The sequence below is a fragment of the Equus przewalskii genome, chromosome 9 (genome assembly GCF_037783145.1).
Source record: "Equus przewalskii isolate Varuska chromosome 9, EquPr2, whole genome shotgun sequence".
Classification (NCBI taxonomy): Eukaryota; Metazoa; Chordata; class Mammalia; order Perissodactyla; family Equidae; genus Equus; species Equus przewalskii.
The window spans coordinates 9,551,964-9,564,085 of NC_091839.1; the positions used below are offsets into that span (position 1 = coordinate 9,551,964).

The 12,122-nt window shown below is 59.1% G+C and overlaps 1 protein-coding gene across 6 annotated transcripts; it reads left to right on the forward strand.

Annotated features, from left to right (window-relative positions):
- Positions 1–70: 70 nt before the first annotated feature.
- Positions 71–11,011, forward strand: SPRED3 (sprouty related EVH1 domain containing 3). 6 transcript variants are annotated; one of them, XM_070632699.1, is made up of 6 exons: positions 71–465; positions 2,924–3,104; positions 4,230–4,398; positions 4,496–4,572; positions 6,579–6,722; positions 7,529–11,011. In XM_070632699.1, the coding sequence occupies exons 2-6, from the start codon at positions 2,928–2,930 to the stop codon at positions 8,192–8,194; spliced, it is 1,233 nt and encodes a 410-aa protein (XP_070488800.1). In that variant the 5' UTR covers positions 71–465; positions 2,924–2,927; the 3' UTR covers positions 8,195–11,011. The 6 variants fall into 6 exon arrangements, with proteins under 6 accessions (XP_070488800.1, XP_070488801.1, XP_070488802.1 ...); XM_070632700.1 differs by having other exon boundaries at positions 289–469; XM_070632701.1 differs by having other exon boundaries at positions 331–465; positions 2,924–3,011.
- Positions 11,012–12,122: the final 1,111 nt, after the last annotated feature.

Genomic DNA, 12,122 nt, shown 5'->3' on the forward strand with positions numbered 1-12,122 from the left:
CCCCTGGCGATGCTTCCTCCTCGCCCCACCCCTTTTCGAACCCTGCCAGGCACCCAGCCCCTCCCATTGAGAAACCTAAGCGTAGACCCTCGCCTCTTTCGAACCTTGAGACCAGGCCCTGTCCCGGACCCCTTCCCCACATCCTCAAGAGCCAATGGCGCGGATGGATGGGAAAGTAGGGGGTCCTCTCTGGATGCTGAGAAAATGGGGGCTGGGGGGCTGTTCGCTGGAGCCAGTGCCGGGCTCTAGGACCCAGCGGGCAAGTGCGCCCGCCTCGCGCTTACCCCTCCCCCAAGCCGCCCCCTCCCCCCCACCCGTCTTCCAGGTTCCCCCTCCCTCCCCCCTCGCCCCGGCTCCCGGTGCCCGTCTCTAGCGCCGCCGGAGCCAGCGAGGGAGCCGGAGCGAACAGGAGGAGGAGGAGGAGGCCACGTCGCCGCCGCTCGGAGCCCGGCCGGAGCCTCCCAGGCAGGTGCCGAGGGGGGCGAGGGGGCGGGGGCTGACCGACCGCCTGTCACGGTGAGGGGGCGGCCAGGACCGCGCTGCGCCTCCTGCCCACCAGGGCGCCCCCCACACCCTGGCTGGAAGGACAAGGGGGTGGGGGCCCCTAAACTGCGCGGCAGCCATTTGGGGTACCAGTCTCCATTTGGGGGGCCTGGACTTCTTCCGAGGACGCCCCATTCATAAAATTCCGTACTGGACCCCCATCATTGAGGAACTCTGGGGACCACTCCCCCTGGGAAACATGTGTAGGGAGCGTAGGGCACCCAGAAATCCCGGCGTCCCATCCCAGCTAGGCCCTGCGGGGGACCCCTGCCCTCTTTCTCGGCTTCACCTGTTGTCGGCGGAGGCGGGCGGACAAAGGAAGCAGCGTCACGTGACTGCTCATTCACAAAATCCCATCCCATTGAGAAAAGGGGGCTGGGGGCTCTGCGGCCGCCCCTTCCCCTCCCCACCGGCCGGGGAAACCCGGCAGCCTGCGGGTGGGGGAAGGGGCTAGAGCTTGTCCCCTGGGTCCCTAAGGCTGGGACGCCAGGGTCCTTGCGCTAGGTGGTCGCGAGGGCCTGGACGCTGATCCCGATTACTGGGCGGAGGGCTACGTCCCCTGAGCTGGGGGGCGGGGTAAGATGGTTCTGAAGGATGCTGGGGCGGGGAGGGAGAGGAGGAGGGATCAATCCCCCCCCACCCCCCGCCAATCTCTCCCCCTTGCCTTCCCTCTGCTGAGGCCTGAGGGAGCAGGTTTGATTTTTGTGAATGAAATGCTCTCTGGATGTGTCTTGGTCGCCCGTTTCTGGCTTCCTCTGCCTCCATCTCCCTTTCGGCCTCTCTCTGGCCATTTCTGATTCTCTCCCTGCTCCTTGCCCATCTCCCGTTGCTGGGTGACTCAGTGAGCTTTGCATCCGGTCTCATTCATAAATCCGGGAAGGGGTGGGGGTAAGGGAGCCTGGGTTTCTCACCCAGCCAGTGGCCTGGGCAGCCGGGTGCGGAGGCAGTGTAGGGAGGACTGGAGCTGAGTTGATGGGCTCTAAGAAAATACATATGCGCAGGCACCCAGCTGTGAGGGGGAACGATGGGTGGGGCTGTGGGTCTGTGCTGAGGGAGAAGAAGGAGACAGGGTTGATAGGGGATGAACAGGAGGGGGAAGGGAAGTGGAAAACCGAGGCTATGGCAGAGGGGACGGGAAGGATGGGGAAATGAAGGAAAGGAGGGTATGGGGAGAAAAGGTAGTTATGGAGAAGGTAGGCATGGGAGAAAGAGATGGCAGGAGGAAGAAAGAAGCCCTGCTAGAAGAAGGTGGGCATGGGGGAGAAGGTGTAGATGGGGAGGAGTGGATGGGGGAGAAGGTGTAGATGGGGGAGAAGGAGTGGATGGGGGACAAGGTGTGGATGGGGGAGAAGGAGTAGATGGGGAGAAGGAGTGGATGGGGGACAAGGTGTGGATGGGGGAGAAGGAGTAGATGGGGAGAAGGAGTGGATGGGGGACAAGGTGTGGATGGGGGAGAAGGAGTAGATGGGGAGAAGGTGTAGATGGAGGAGAAGGTGTGGATGGGGGAGAAGGAGTGGAGGAGGGAGAAGGTGTGGATGGGGGAGAAGGAGTGGAGGGGGGAGAAGGTGTGGATGGGGGAGAAGGAGTGGATGGGGGAGAAGGTGTGGATGGGGGAGAAGGAGTGGAGGGGGGAGAAGGTGTGGATGGGGGAGAAGGTGTAGATGGGGAGAAGGTGTAGATGGGGAAGAAAGAGTGGATGGGGGAAAAGGTGTAGATGAGGGAGAACGAGTGGACGGGGGAGAAGGTGTGGATGTGGGAGAAGGTGTGGACGGGGGAGAAGGTGTGGAGGGGGGAGAAGGTGTGGAGGGGGAGAAAGTGTGGAGTGGGGAGAAGGTGTGGATGTGGGAGAAGGTGTGGAGGGGGAGAAGGTGTGGAGTGGGGAGAAGGTGTGGAGGGGGGAGAAGGTGTGGAGGGGGGAGAAGGTGTGGAGGGGGAGAAGGTGTGGACGGGGGAGAAGGTGTGGAGGGGGGAGAAGGTGTGGAGGGGGGAGAAGGTGTGGAGGGGGGAGAAGGTGTGGAGGGGGGCGAAGGTGTGGACGGGGGCGAAGGTGTGGAGGGGGGAGAAGGTGTGGAGTGGGGAGAAGGTGTGGAGGGGGGAGAAGGTGTGGAGGGGGGAGAAGGTGTGGACGGGGGAGAAGGTGTGGACGGGGGAGAAGGTGTGGAGGGGGGAGAAGGTGTGGAGGGGGGAGAAGGTGTGGAGGGAGGAGAAAGTGTGGATGGGGGAGCAGGTTGGGGTGGAAGGTAGAGGATCGGTGGCCAAGGGTGCCGTGGATCCAGATGTGAGGGATGAAGAGGGGAGGTGACGGTTGGGGGAACAAGGAATAGGCAAGCAGGATTGGAGCTCACTGACCATGTTGTCCCTGTCCCCCCATCTCCTCCAGGTACATGGTTCGGGTCCGAGCCGTGGTGATGGCCCGAGATGACTCCAGTGGGGGCTGGCTGCCTGTGGGGGGCGGGGGCCTCAGCCAGGTGAGCGTATGTCGGGTCCGAGGGGCCAGGCCCGAGGGGGGGACCCGCCAGGGGCACTACGTCATCCACGGGGAGCGCCTCCGGGACCAGAAAGTGAGCCACCCTGGGCGTGGGGATGTGGGGGGCATGGGGACATAGGGAATGGGGCCGGGAGAGCAGAGCTGAGGCCAGGGCATCTCCCAGCCTGGAATCACCCCGGCGTGTGGGAAGGAATTTGGCAGTGAATATCTGTCCTATGGATAAGGGTTGGGAGTTTGGGGTACCAAGCAGGTCCTGTCCACTGCCATCACCTGCTGGACTGTCACAGCAGCCTCCTCACTGGATTCTTGCCCTGCTTCTGCTCCCTCCCCCAACCTCAGTCTGTTCCAGGGTCCCTGCTAACACCTGACTCAGATCATATCCCTCCTCTGCTCAGAACCCTCCCGTGGCTCCATCTTGCTCAGAAATCCTCACCATGAGGCCCCTGTCTGCCCTGAGTATACAGAGGCATTTGGTGGGGGGCCATCTGGAAGTGTCAGATAGGGTTTACAATGCCACATATGGGTTCGGCAGGAATATTCGGGGCTCTCTGGCACGATTTGGAAGGACAAGGTTGAAGCTTTGGCGGGAATGTAGTAGAAAGATGTGAATTATCTGAAAAGCTTTGGGAGAAGGGTTGCATCTCAAAGTAGGGGTCAGCAGGAACAGTGTGGGGGAGTGGAAACGGTGTGAGGGAATTTTGTGGTGTCGGGCAAGGATATGAGGGAATGGCTAGGTGTGGACCAGCGTCTGAGGGGAAGTCTGTGGGAGTTTGGTAAGAATTTTGGGGGTAGTGTTTTGGGAGATTATTGAGGCATCAGAAGGGGATTAATGGTAATCTTTTGAGATGTTCCATAACGTTTGGGGGTGCACTTGACTTGGAAGGGGGGATGTTGGGTTATCAGAAGGGGGTAAGTAATTTTTTGAGAGATCCAATAAGAGTTGGGATTCCCATTGGGAATATCAGAGGGAGGTATTGGAAAATGTAGGGCTCAAGGGGCTTGGGAGAAATGTTGGAGTATCAGAGGTGTGTTCAATAAAATTGAGGAGTGGTATTGGGGTGTTGATCAGGGTTCAGGGGTACCCCTAGGAGAAATGAGGTTCGCGGGATGCTGGGCATATGCAGAGAGGCTGGGGGTTAAGGGGAGGTCACAGGCATGGCTGGATGGGTGTCTGACCTGGCCCCCTCCCGCCCCCCAGACCACCTTGGAGTGTACCCTGAGGCCAGGCCTGGTTTACAACAAGGTGAACCCCATCTTCCATCACTGGAGCCTGGGCGACTGCAAGTTTGGGCTGACGTTTCAGAGTCCTGCAGAGGCTGATGAGTTCCAGAACAGCCTGCTGGCCGCGCTGGCCGCCCTGGGTCGAGGTGAGTGGCACAGGTGGTGGCCAGTGGGGTGCTGGGTGGAGAGGTGAGAGAATCTGGGGCCCCGGGAACTCACTCTCTGCCTCTCTCCCTGCCACAGGCTCGCTCACCCCCTCCTCTTCCTCCTCCTCCTCCTCCCCTTCCCAGGACACCGCAGAGACCCCCTGCCCTCTGACGGTGAGTCTCCAGGACGCAGGTCTGCTGGGAGGGAGGGGTTCATTTCTGTTCTGCAAACATTCTTGAGCACCTGCTGTGGATCAGGCACCAGGCCACGTGCTGGGGACACAAATTTGGGCCCAAACTATTAGCATCGATCCAATCCCAGTTACTCTAGTTTTTCTGTTCTATCGTGATGGAGCACATTCATCCATTCAGTCAGGGCTGTTTACTGAGCACTGTCCATAGGTAGTGTTTTAGGCACTGGGGATGCATCGGTACAAAACCAAGTCACTTCCTCCTGGAGCCCCTATGCTAGTGTGGAGAGGCAGGGAAAAAAGATAAACGATAAAAATGAACAAATATGAAAAGTAAATGGAGGAGCAAACAGTGACAAGTCCATCCTTCTAGTGACTCAGGGTACAAACCCTGGAGTCAGCCTTGACTCGTCTCCTTTTTTATGCCCCTCATTTAGTCTGTCAGTAAATATTGGCTCCGTTTTCAAGACTACCAGGATCTGGCTCCACCCTGGTACTGACTACCCTCATCTCCCACTGGACCATCTCACCAGCTTCTCATTGTCCCCTGCCCCCTCCTATGCCCTATTGGCTGCTCCACACACACAGCCAGAGGGACCCTAGTGACATCGAAGTCAGATCGTGGTCATCTCCCACTCAGAACCCTCCCAGGGCTCCGTCTTACACGGGGTAGCGGACAAAATCCTTACAGTAAGATCCCACACCATCTGGCCCTCTGTTGCTCTCCGTCTTGCTCACTCTGCTCCAGCCACAGTGGCCTCCTCACTGTTACTCCAAAAGGGCAGACACATTCCTGTCACAGGGCCTTTGCACTGGCTGGTCCTTCTGTCTTGGCACACTGTTCCCCAAATTTCTACCTGGCTCATGCCCTTATTTCCTCAGGGTTTTCCACACATATCCCCTTCTCCCTGAGCCCCTCCTTGAGTAACTGTTTAAAATTGCCATCCCAGTGCTCCTTATCCTCTTCTAATTTGTTCCCATCTTCTAGGCTATTTCCCTGATTTGCTTTCCCAGCAGACACTCTTCTTATGTATCAGTTTACTGTCCCTCTCCCTTGCTAGAATGTCAGCTCCAGGAGGGCAAGGCTCTTCTATGGCTTTCCCGCTGCATCTCCAGTGCCTAAGACAGTGTCCAGGATACACCAAGTGTTCAGTAAAGATGTGTTGAATAAATTTATTGACTGAATAAATGTACATAATGTCGGATGCGAGTTGGTACTTGCTGGGAACACTGGGAGTTGCTGAAAACACTTGGAGGAACTAAACTGGGTCCCTGGGCAGAAAGGTGGAATGCCAGGGTAATGGGAGATACAGGTGGGGCCACAAAAGGTGCGCTGACCATTCCCACTGCCTGAGCTCTTGCTCAGGAAAGATGCTGTGCTGGCCACACTCCATCTCCCATCCTGACAATGTCCCTTGTGCGCCTGGCACGTGGTGGGTGCTTAACGAATGTTTACTGAAAACAGTGAAACGATCCCCGAGTTATGGAAAGGCAACTGAGGGTTCTCGGAAGCTATGTTTCAGCTTATGAAGGGCAGAGCTCGGTTTGGATGGGAAGGAACCCATCTCAGGTGGGTGGAACTGCCCCCGTACAGGTGTGGCCGTGGGAATGAGGCAGCAAGGCGGCTGACTGGCCGCGGGAGAGGGGTTCTGAGAAGGGAGAAGGATGGTTTGATGTTCTGTAGGTTGGTGAGCTAAGCCTGGGGTCGAATACTAATAACAATAACGATAACCACTTCCTGCTCTTCCTGCCCTTTAGAACACTGTTATGCCCAATACAGTGGGTCCTAACCATACCCTATGAATAGACACTACTAGCATCCCCATTTTACAGAAGAGGAAACTGAGGCTCAAAGAGGAGGTCACGCAACCAGTCAGTGGCAGAGCTGCTGCGGAGCCCTTGCTGGACGTGGGAGGGGGTCTGTGTGAGGGGATCGGCAGCCGGGTCGGGGCGGGGAGGTCCGGCTCTGAGTTCGCCCGTCTCCCCCAGTCCCACGTGGACAGCGACTCCTCCTCCAGTCACAGCCGCCAGGAGACGCCTCCCCCCACCGCGGCAGCCTCCATCGTCACCGTGGAGTCAGCCTCCGGCTTCGGGCCGGCCACGCCGCCCCAGCGCCGCCGCTCCTCGGCTCAGGTGCGACCTCCGACCCCCAGCGGAAGTCTGGGGGTCCAGGTGAAATGGGGCCAGGCGCTGGGGTCCCGAAGTGGGTGGGAGCTGAGGCCACAGAGGGGCGAGAGACCACACCTGGATTCTGGGGCATGCCTGACCTGACTTCTGGCGGGGCGGGGCGGGGGGTGGGGGAGGAGGGGAGGGGGCGGGGCTTGGGGGCCTCCGAGGGTTGGGACTGTTGGGCGAGGTCTTCCCGCGTCTCCTGCGCTCTTGGAGATTTTAGAAAGTTCTGCAATTCCAGAGGAGTTCGGGGGACGACTTGGCCATTGAATTCGTCAAGTATGTTAGGGGGTTGCTAGGACTCATGGAAGGAGTTCTTTAGACTGCGTAATTCACGGAGTTGGGGGGGAGGGCGGCGTGGTATCCAAGGGGCTAAAAGAGTACCCGGGGACCGGACTCCTGCGTCCTGAAGGAGGAGGTGGCTGGGGTCCAGGACTCCTGGATCTGAGAGTAGAGGGGGCTGGGTGCCGGGACTTCTGGATCTCGAGAGAGGACAGGACTGGGAGCCTGGACCACTGGGTCCTTACGGTGTGGGCTTGGTGTGGCTTCTTCTGTCCGTCTATAGATTTCCTCTGTCCCGGGGAGAGGAGCGGGCTGAGGGCTTGGAGTCTGAGAGGCGGAGGTCGGCACTCAGGATCGGAGGATGAGTGAGGCCTGTGGCTGCGTCTTTGGATTCTCTGGTCTTCTGAGACTGATGGATTGTGGATTGTGGTAGGGTGTGGGGGATCCAACACCCCACTAACTCGTTCTCCTGTCCCTTCGTCCCGCAGAGCTACCCTCCGCTTCTACCGTTCACGGGGATTCCGGAGCCCTCAGAGCCCCTGGCCGGGGCAGGGGGCCCGGGCTGGGGCGGCCGCGGCTATGAAGATTACCGGCGCGCCGGGCCGCCCGCGCCCCTCGCCCTGTCCACCTGCGTCGTGCGCTTCGCCAAGACCGGCCCGTTGCGGGGCGCAGCCCTGGGGCCCCCCGCTGCACTACCCGCCCCTCTCACCGAGGCTGCGCCCCCAGCGCCCCCGGCTCGCCCGCCCCCTGGCCCCGGCCCGGCTCCTGCGCCGGCCAAGGCCTCCCCGGAGGCGGAGGAGGCGGCGCGCTGCGTGCACTGCCGCGCGCTCTTCCGCCGCCGCGCTGATGGCCGTGGCGGCCGCTGCGCCGAGGCCCCGGACCCCGGTCGCCTGCTGGTGCGCCGGCTCAGCTGCCTGTGGTGCGCCGAGAGCTTGCTCTACCACTGCCTGTCGGACGCCGAGGGCGACTTCTCGGACCCGTGCGCCTGCGAGCCAGGCCACCCGCGCCCCGCCGCGCGCTGGGCCGCGCTGGCCGCGCTCTCCCTCGCCGTGCCCTGCCTCTGCTGCTACGCGCCCCTGCGCGCGTGCCACTGGGTCGCGGCGCGATGCGGCTGCGCTGGCTGCGGGGGTCGCCACGAGGAGGCGGCGCGGTGAGGACGGCCTGGGGGGTCCCGCAGCCGGACCGAGGGCCTAAAATTGAGGGTCCAGGACCCCGGACTCCATTCGGACCCAAAAACCGGAACTTGGAGCTTGAGTTTGGTCTGAGAGACCCCACACCTGGAACTTGGACCGCAAATCTAGGACTGAGATACCCCAGACTCAGCTTCATTGGGATGTCTGCGCAAGAGGTCCCAGGCATCCTGATTTCTAGCGACCCTGTACGCCCCCCCTCCCGCTCCCATCCCGACCTGACTGAGGAGACTCCAGGCACCCTCAGACTCGGCAGCTCAGGCTGCCGGGCAGCACACGGATCCCTGAGAGACACAGGGCCCTGAACCCTGACTCCCTCTTCAAATAACCAACCCAGACCTGGTCATGCTTGGCGCCATGACCCCTCAGATTACAGCCCCCGAATTAGTCAGGAGTTGTCAATATCTGACCCTGCCTGTATACAGTTACTCCCAGGCCTTGAGACCACAGGATCCAGAATCACCCCAAATGGTCCCTGAGTGCTCACCTAAAACTTGGGGCACTCATATCTGAGATGTTCTTGTAGCCCCAGGAGCCCTGAGACATCAAACCCTCTTAAGATGCCCTCAGTCCTTGGATATGCTCAATCAGATGTTTTCTGACCACCATTACTTGGGAGACCCATTCCAGAATGCTCCCTCCCTGCCCTGCCAAGACCCAGATGTCAGACTCCCAAGATGCTCTGGGAGTCAGGGGTCAAAGACCTCTGTAGACCCACCCATCCCCAGCCAGTGTTCCCAAGAACTTCGGATCTCATATATAGGACTCTGAGCTGCCTAGTACCCCCAGATGTAGGACTGAAGCCCACCAACACCTCAGGGCCCAAGACACTGGTCCCAAGTCCACAGATAACCCTCTTCCAATCCCCCTTGGACCAGGAATTCAAGCCCCAGCATGTCCTGGAATCTTCGGCTTCTTTGTACCCACAGATTCCCAATCCCCGAAAGGCTGGGAACCCAGCTTGGGACATTCATGGCATCCCAGACCTCTGACCCCTTGGAGCCCAGCCCCTGAGTGACCCCAAGGTGCTTTAGGAGCACTGGATCCATGACCCCAAGGTGCCATTGACCCCCCAAATTCAGGGCTCAAGCCTACACAACATTGGAATTGTCTCTGACGCAAGACCTTGGTCCCTCCATGTCAGAGATGGTCAGATCTAAGGTGCCCCAGCACCCCAGCACCTTCAGGTCCCACATTTCTTTGCACTCAGACCTCTCTAGCCTGATGCTCCCTGAGACCTGCTGTCCCTTGAATGGCAGGCCATCCATGGGCCCCTGAGACCCCCAAGGTCCCAGACTCTGGAATTCTTGTCTCAGGGGCTCCAGCCTGAGCCCCCAGCATCCCACAGAATTAGCCCTTTACTCTAGGGGAGGAAAACTCCACCATTTTGAGCTCATATTCCTGGATTCCAGGACTACCAAGAGCTCCCCGACTCCCATCTCTAGGACCCAACCATGGATGATTGATTGTGCAGGCTGTGCACCAAGCAAAGGCATGTGGCCAAGGCGGGGAGTGGGGCTGGAGCTCCCACCGCCCTCTGCTGGCCATGCTGTGCCCTCAGAGGAAAGTGTGCCTTTTCTAAGTTGCACAAAGGCAACTTTTGGGCTAGCTGTGGCTCTGCTGGTGTACACACACATTCACACTCACTCACTCTCTCACCACAGCCTTGTAGACCCTGCCCCAAGCCCCAGCTTGAGTCCTAGTCCAAGCTTTTTATGTCCGCTGCCGCCCCCACCCCCATGAACCCCTTCTCTTCCGTCTCAGAGTTGAAGTTGCTTCAGAAAGTTTGAAAGCCTGTTTCAAGGCCCTCTCAGACCCCTCTTCTGGGGAAGGGAGATGCCACAGTGTCTTTACCCTGAATGGCATGGGACTTCCAGGGTACCTCAGATCTGATGGCCTGAATGGGGGGACCAAGGTCCTGAAGCAAGACAGTCTCACTGTTGTGTGGGCCTGGGACCTGCCCCTGGTCCCGAGCATCTGGAATGTGCACATATCTTTCTTAATTACCCAGACTTGGATGGCCTTGTGGGGGTTCAAGGGATAGGTCAAGGGGGCCAGAGGGATAGATCCTTCTGACGCTTCCTTTAAATTATTAACTATTTATTATATCCGGAACCTGTGACATTCAGCTCTCCCAACCAGACCCTGGGATGGGTGAGAGAAAAGGGGGGTGTCCCTCCCACCCCCACTCTGCCCAGCTCTCATCACTGTCAGACCCACCAGAGCTGAGGGCGGAGGGACTGGGGGCTGGGGCAGCCTGGGTCCCCATCCCTCTCTCTGTGCCTCGGTCTCCTCCCTTCCGTGGTGGGCGGGGGGAAGCTCCATTCTTAACCTACCTCGTTTTGGGGAGGGGTGGGCCGGGGACCAGAGTGCTGTAAGGTGCTGTGGGATCTGCGGATGAAGCTCCGCCTCTCCCAGGTCTCCCAGTCCTGCTCCCTGCTGATACCCACCTCTGATCCATGATTACCCTTCATCACCCCCAAAGCAGGGGTGCATGGAGGGCTGATCCTGGGAGCCAGGAAGACCTCAGACCCTGGAGCCCCCAGGCCCAATTTCCCAGCTGCTTGCCCCTCGGATTGGATGCTTGGCCCCCAGACTTGGGGGAGGCACCCCGATATTTATCTTCCTGATCTTGATTCCAAGCCAGTCTGTGACCTCAATATCTTATCGTCAGTGCAGGCTGAAGTGGCGGGGGAGGATGGGGGCCAAAGACCCAGCCTTGTCATCGGGGGAGGGGGGCATGAGATATCCGCTCCAAGAAATGTCTGTGACAAAGTCTCAGCCTGTCTTCTTTATTCGCATCGATGTGCCCCCATCCACGCATCTTCCTGAACCGCCGAACCAGCCTCCTCCCCAATTCTCCTTTCTCCTCTGCAACCTTTAATCCCGAGCAGACCCTCCAGCTGAGTTGTATGCATTGAGTCACTCAAAAGCACATTTATTGAACACCATTATGTGCCAAGCCCTGTTCTAGGCACTAGGGATAAAGCAGTGAAGAACAGACAGAAATCCTTTCCCACAAGGAGCTTATGAACCTAACAGTGAAGGGGACAATAAACAAATGACATGTTAGAAATGACCTATACTATAAAGAAAAAATAAAGTGGAGATGGGGGTGCAGGCAATTGTAGCCAGAGTGGTCGGGGAGGCCCCCCTGAGGAGCTGAGGGAGCCCTGTGGACGTCTGCAGGAAGAGCATTCAGAGAAAGGGGACAGCCAGTGCAAGACTGTGAGGGAGGGGCATACCTGGTAAGTCTGGGGGACGGCAAGGGAGCTGCAGGGGAGGAAGCAAGGAGGAGGGTACTTAGGAGATGAGGGCGGGGAGGTGACAGGGCAGATCTGAGGGGCCTTGCTAGCCGTTGCATGGACTTTGGTGTTTGTCCCGGGTGAGAGGGAGCTACAGGAAGTCTCCAAGCATGGGAGGGGTGTGACCTGACTCAGGGGTTCACAGGTTCCCTCTGGCTGCCAGTGGGGAACAGACACGGGGCTGGGGGGCAGGGAGACAGAGAGGAGGCTGCTGGGATGGTCGGGGGCGGAGGCGGGGGGGGGGGGTGGGCAATGGTGCGCAGGACCACGGTGAGAGCGGTGGAGGCAGACACTGGATCTATTTTGAAGGTAGAGTCCACAAATTTAGATATGGGGTTTGATATAAAGAGAGGAGCCAAGGTTATCACCCCCAGGTTTTGGCCTGAGAAATTTTTAATGTTTTATTAAGGTCAACAAATGGCCCCTGAGTCCCCCGCCTTGGGGGAGGCAGGACCATGGAGGAAGGTCAGGGCAGGCTCTGCCCAGGAGGAAGTTCTGGCCCCTGTTCTTCCCCGCGGCTCAACGCCCAGCCCACTTCCGCTCCCAGCAGAGTTATCTAGGAATGACTGGAGACCAGGGTAGCGTCG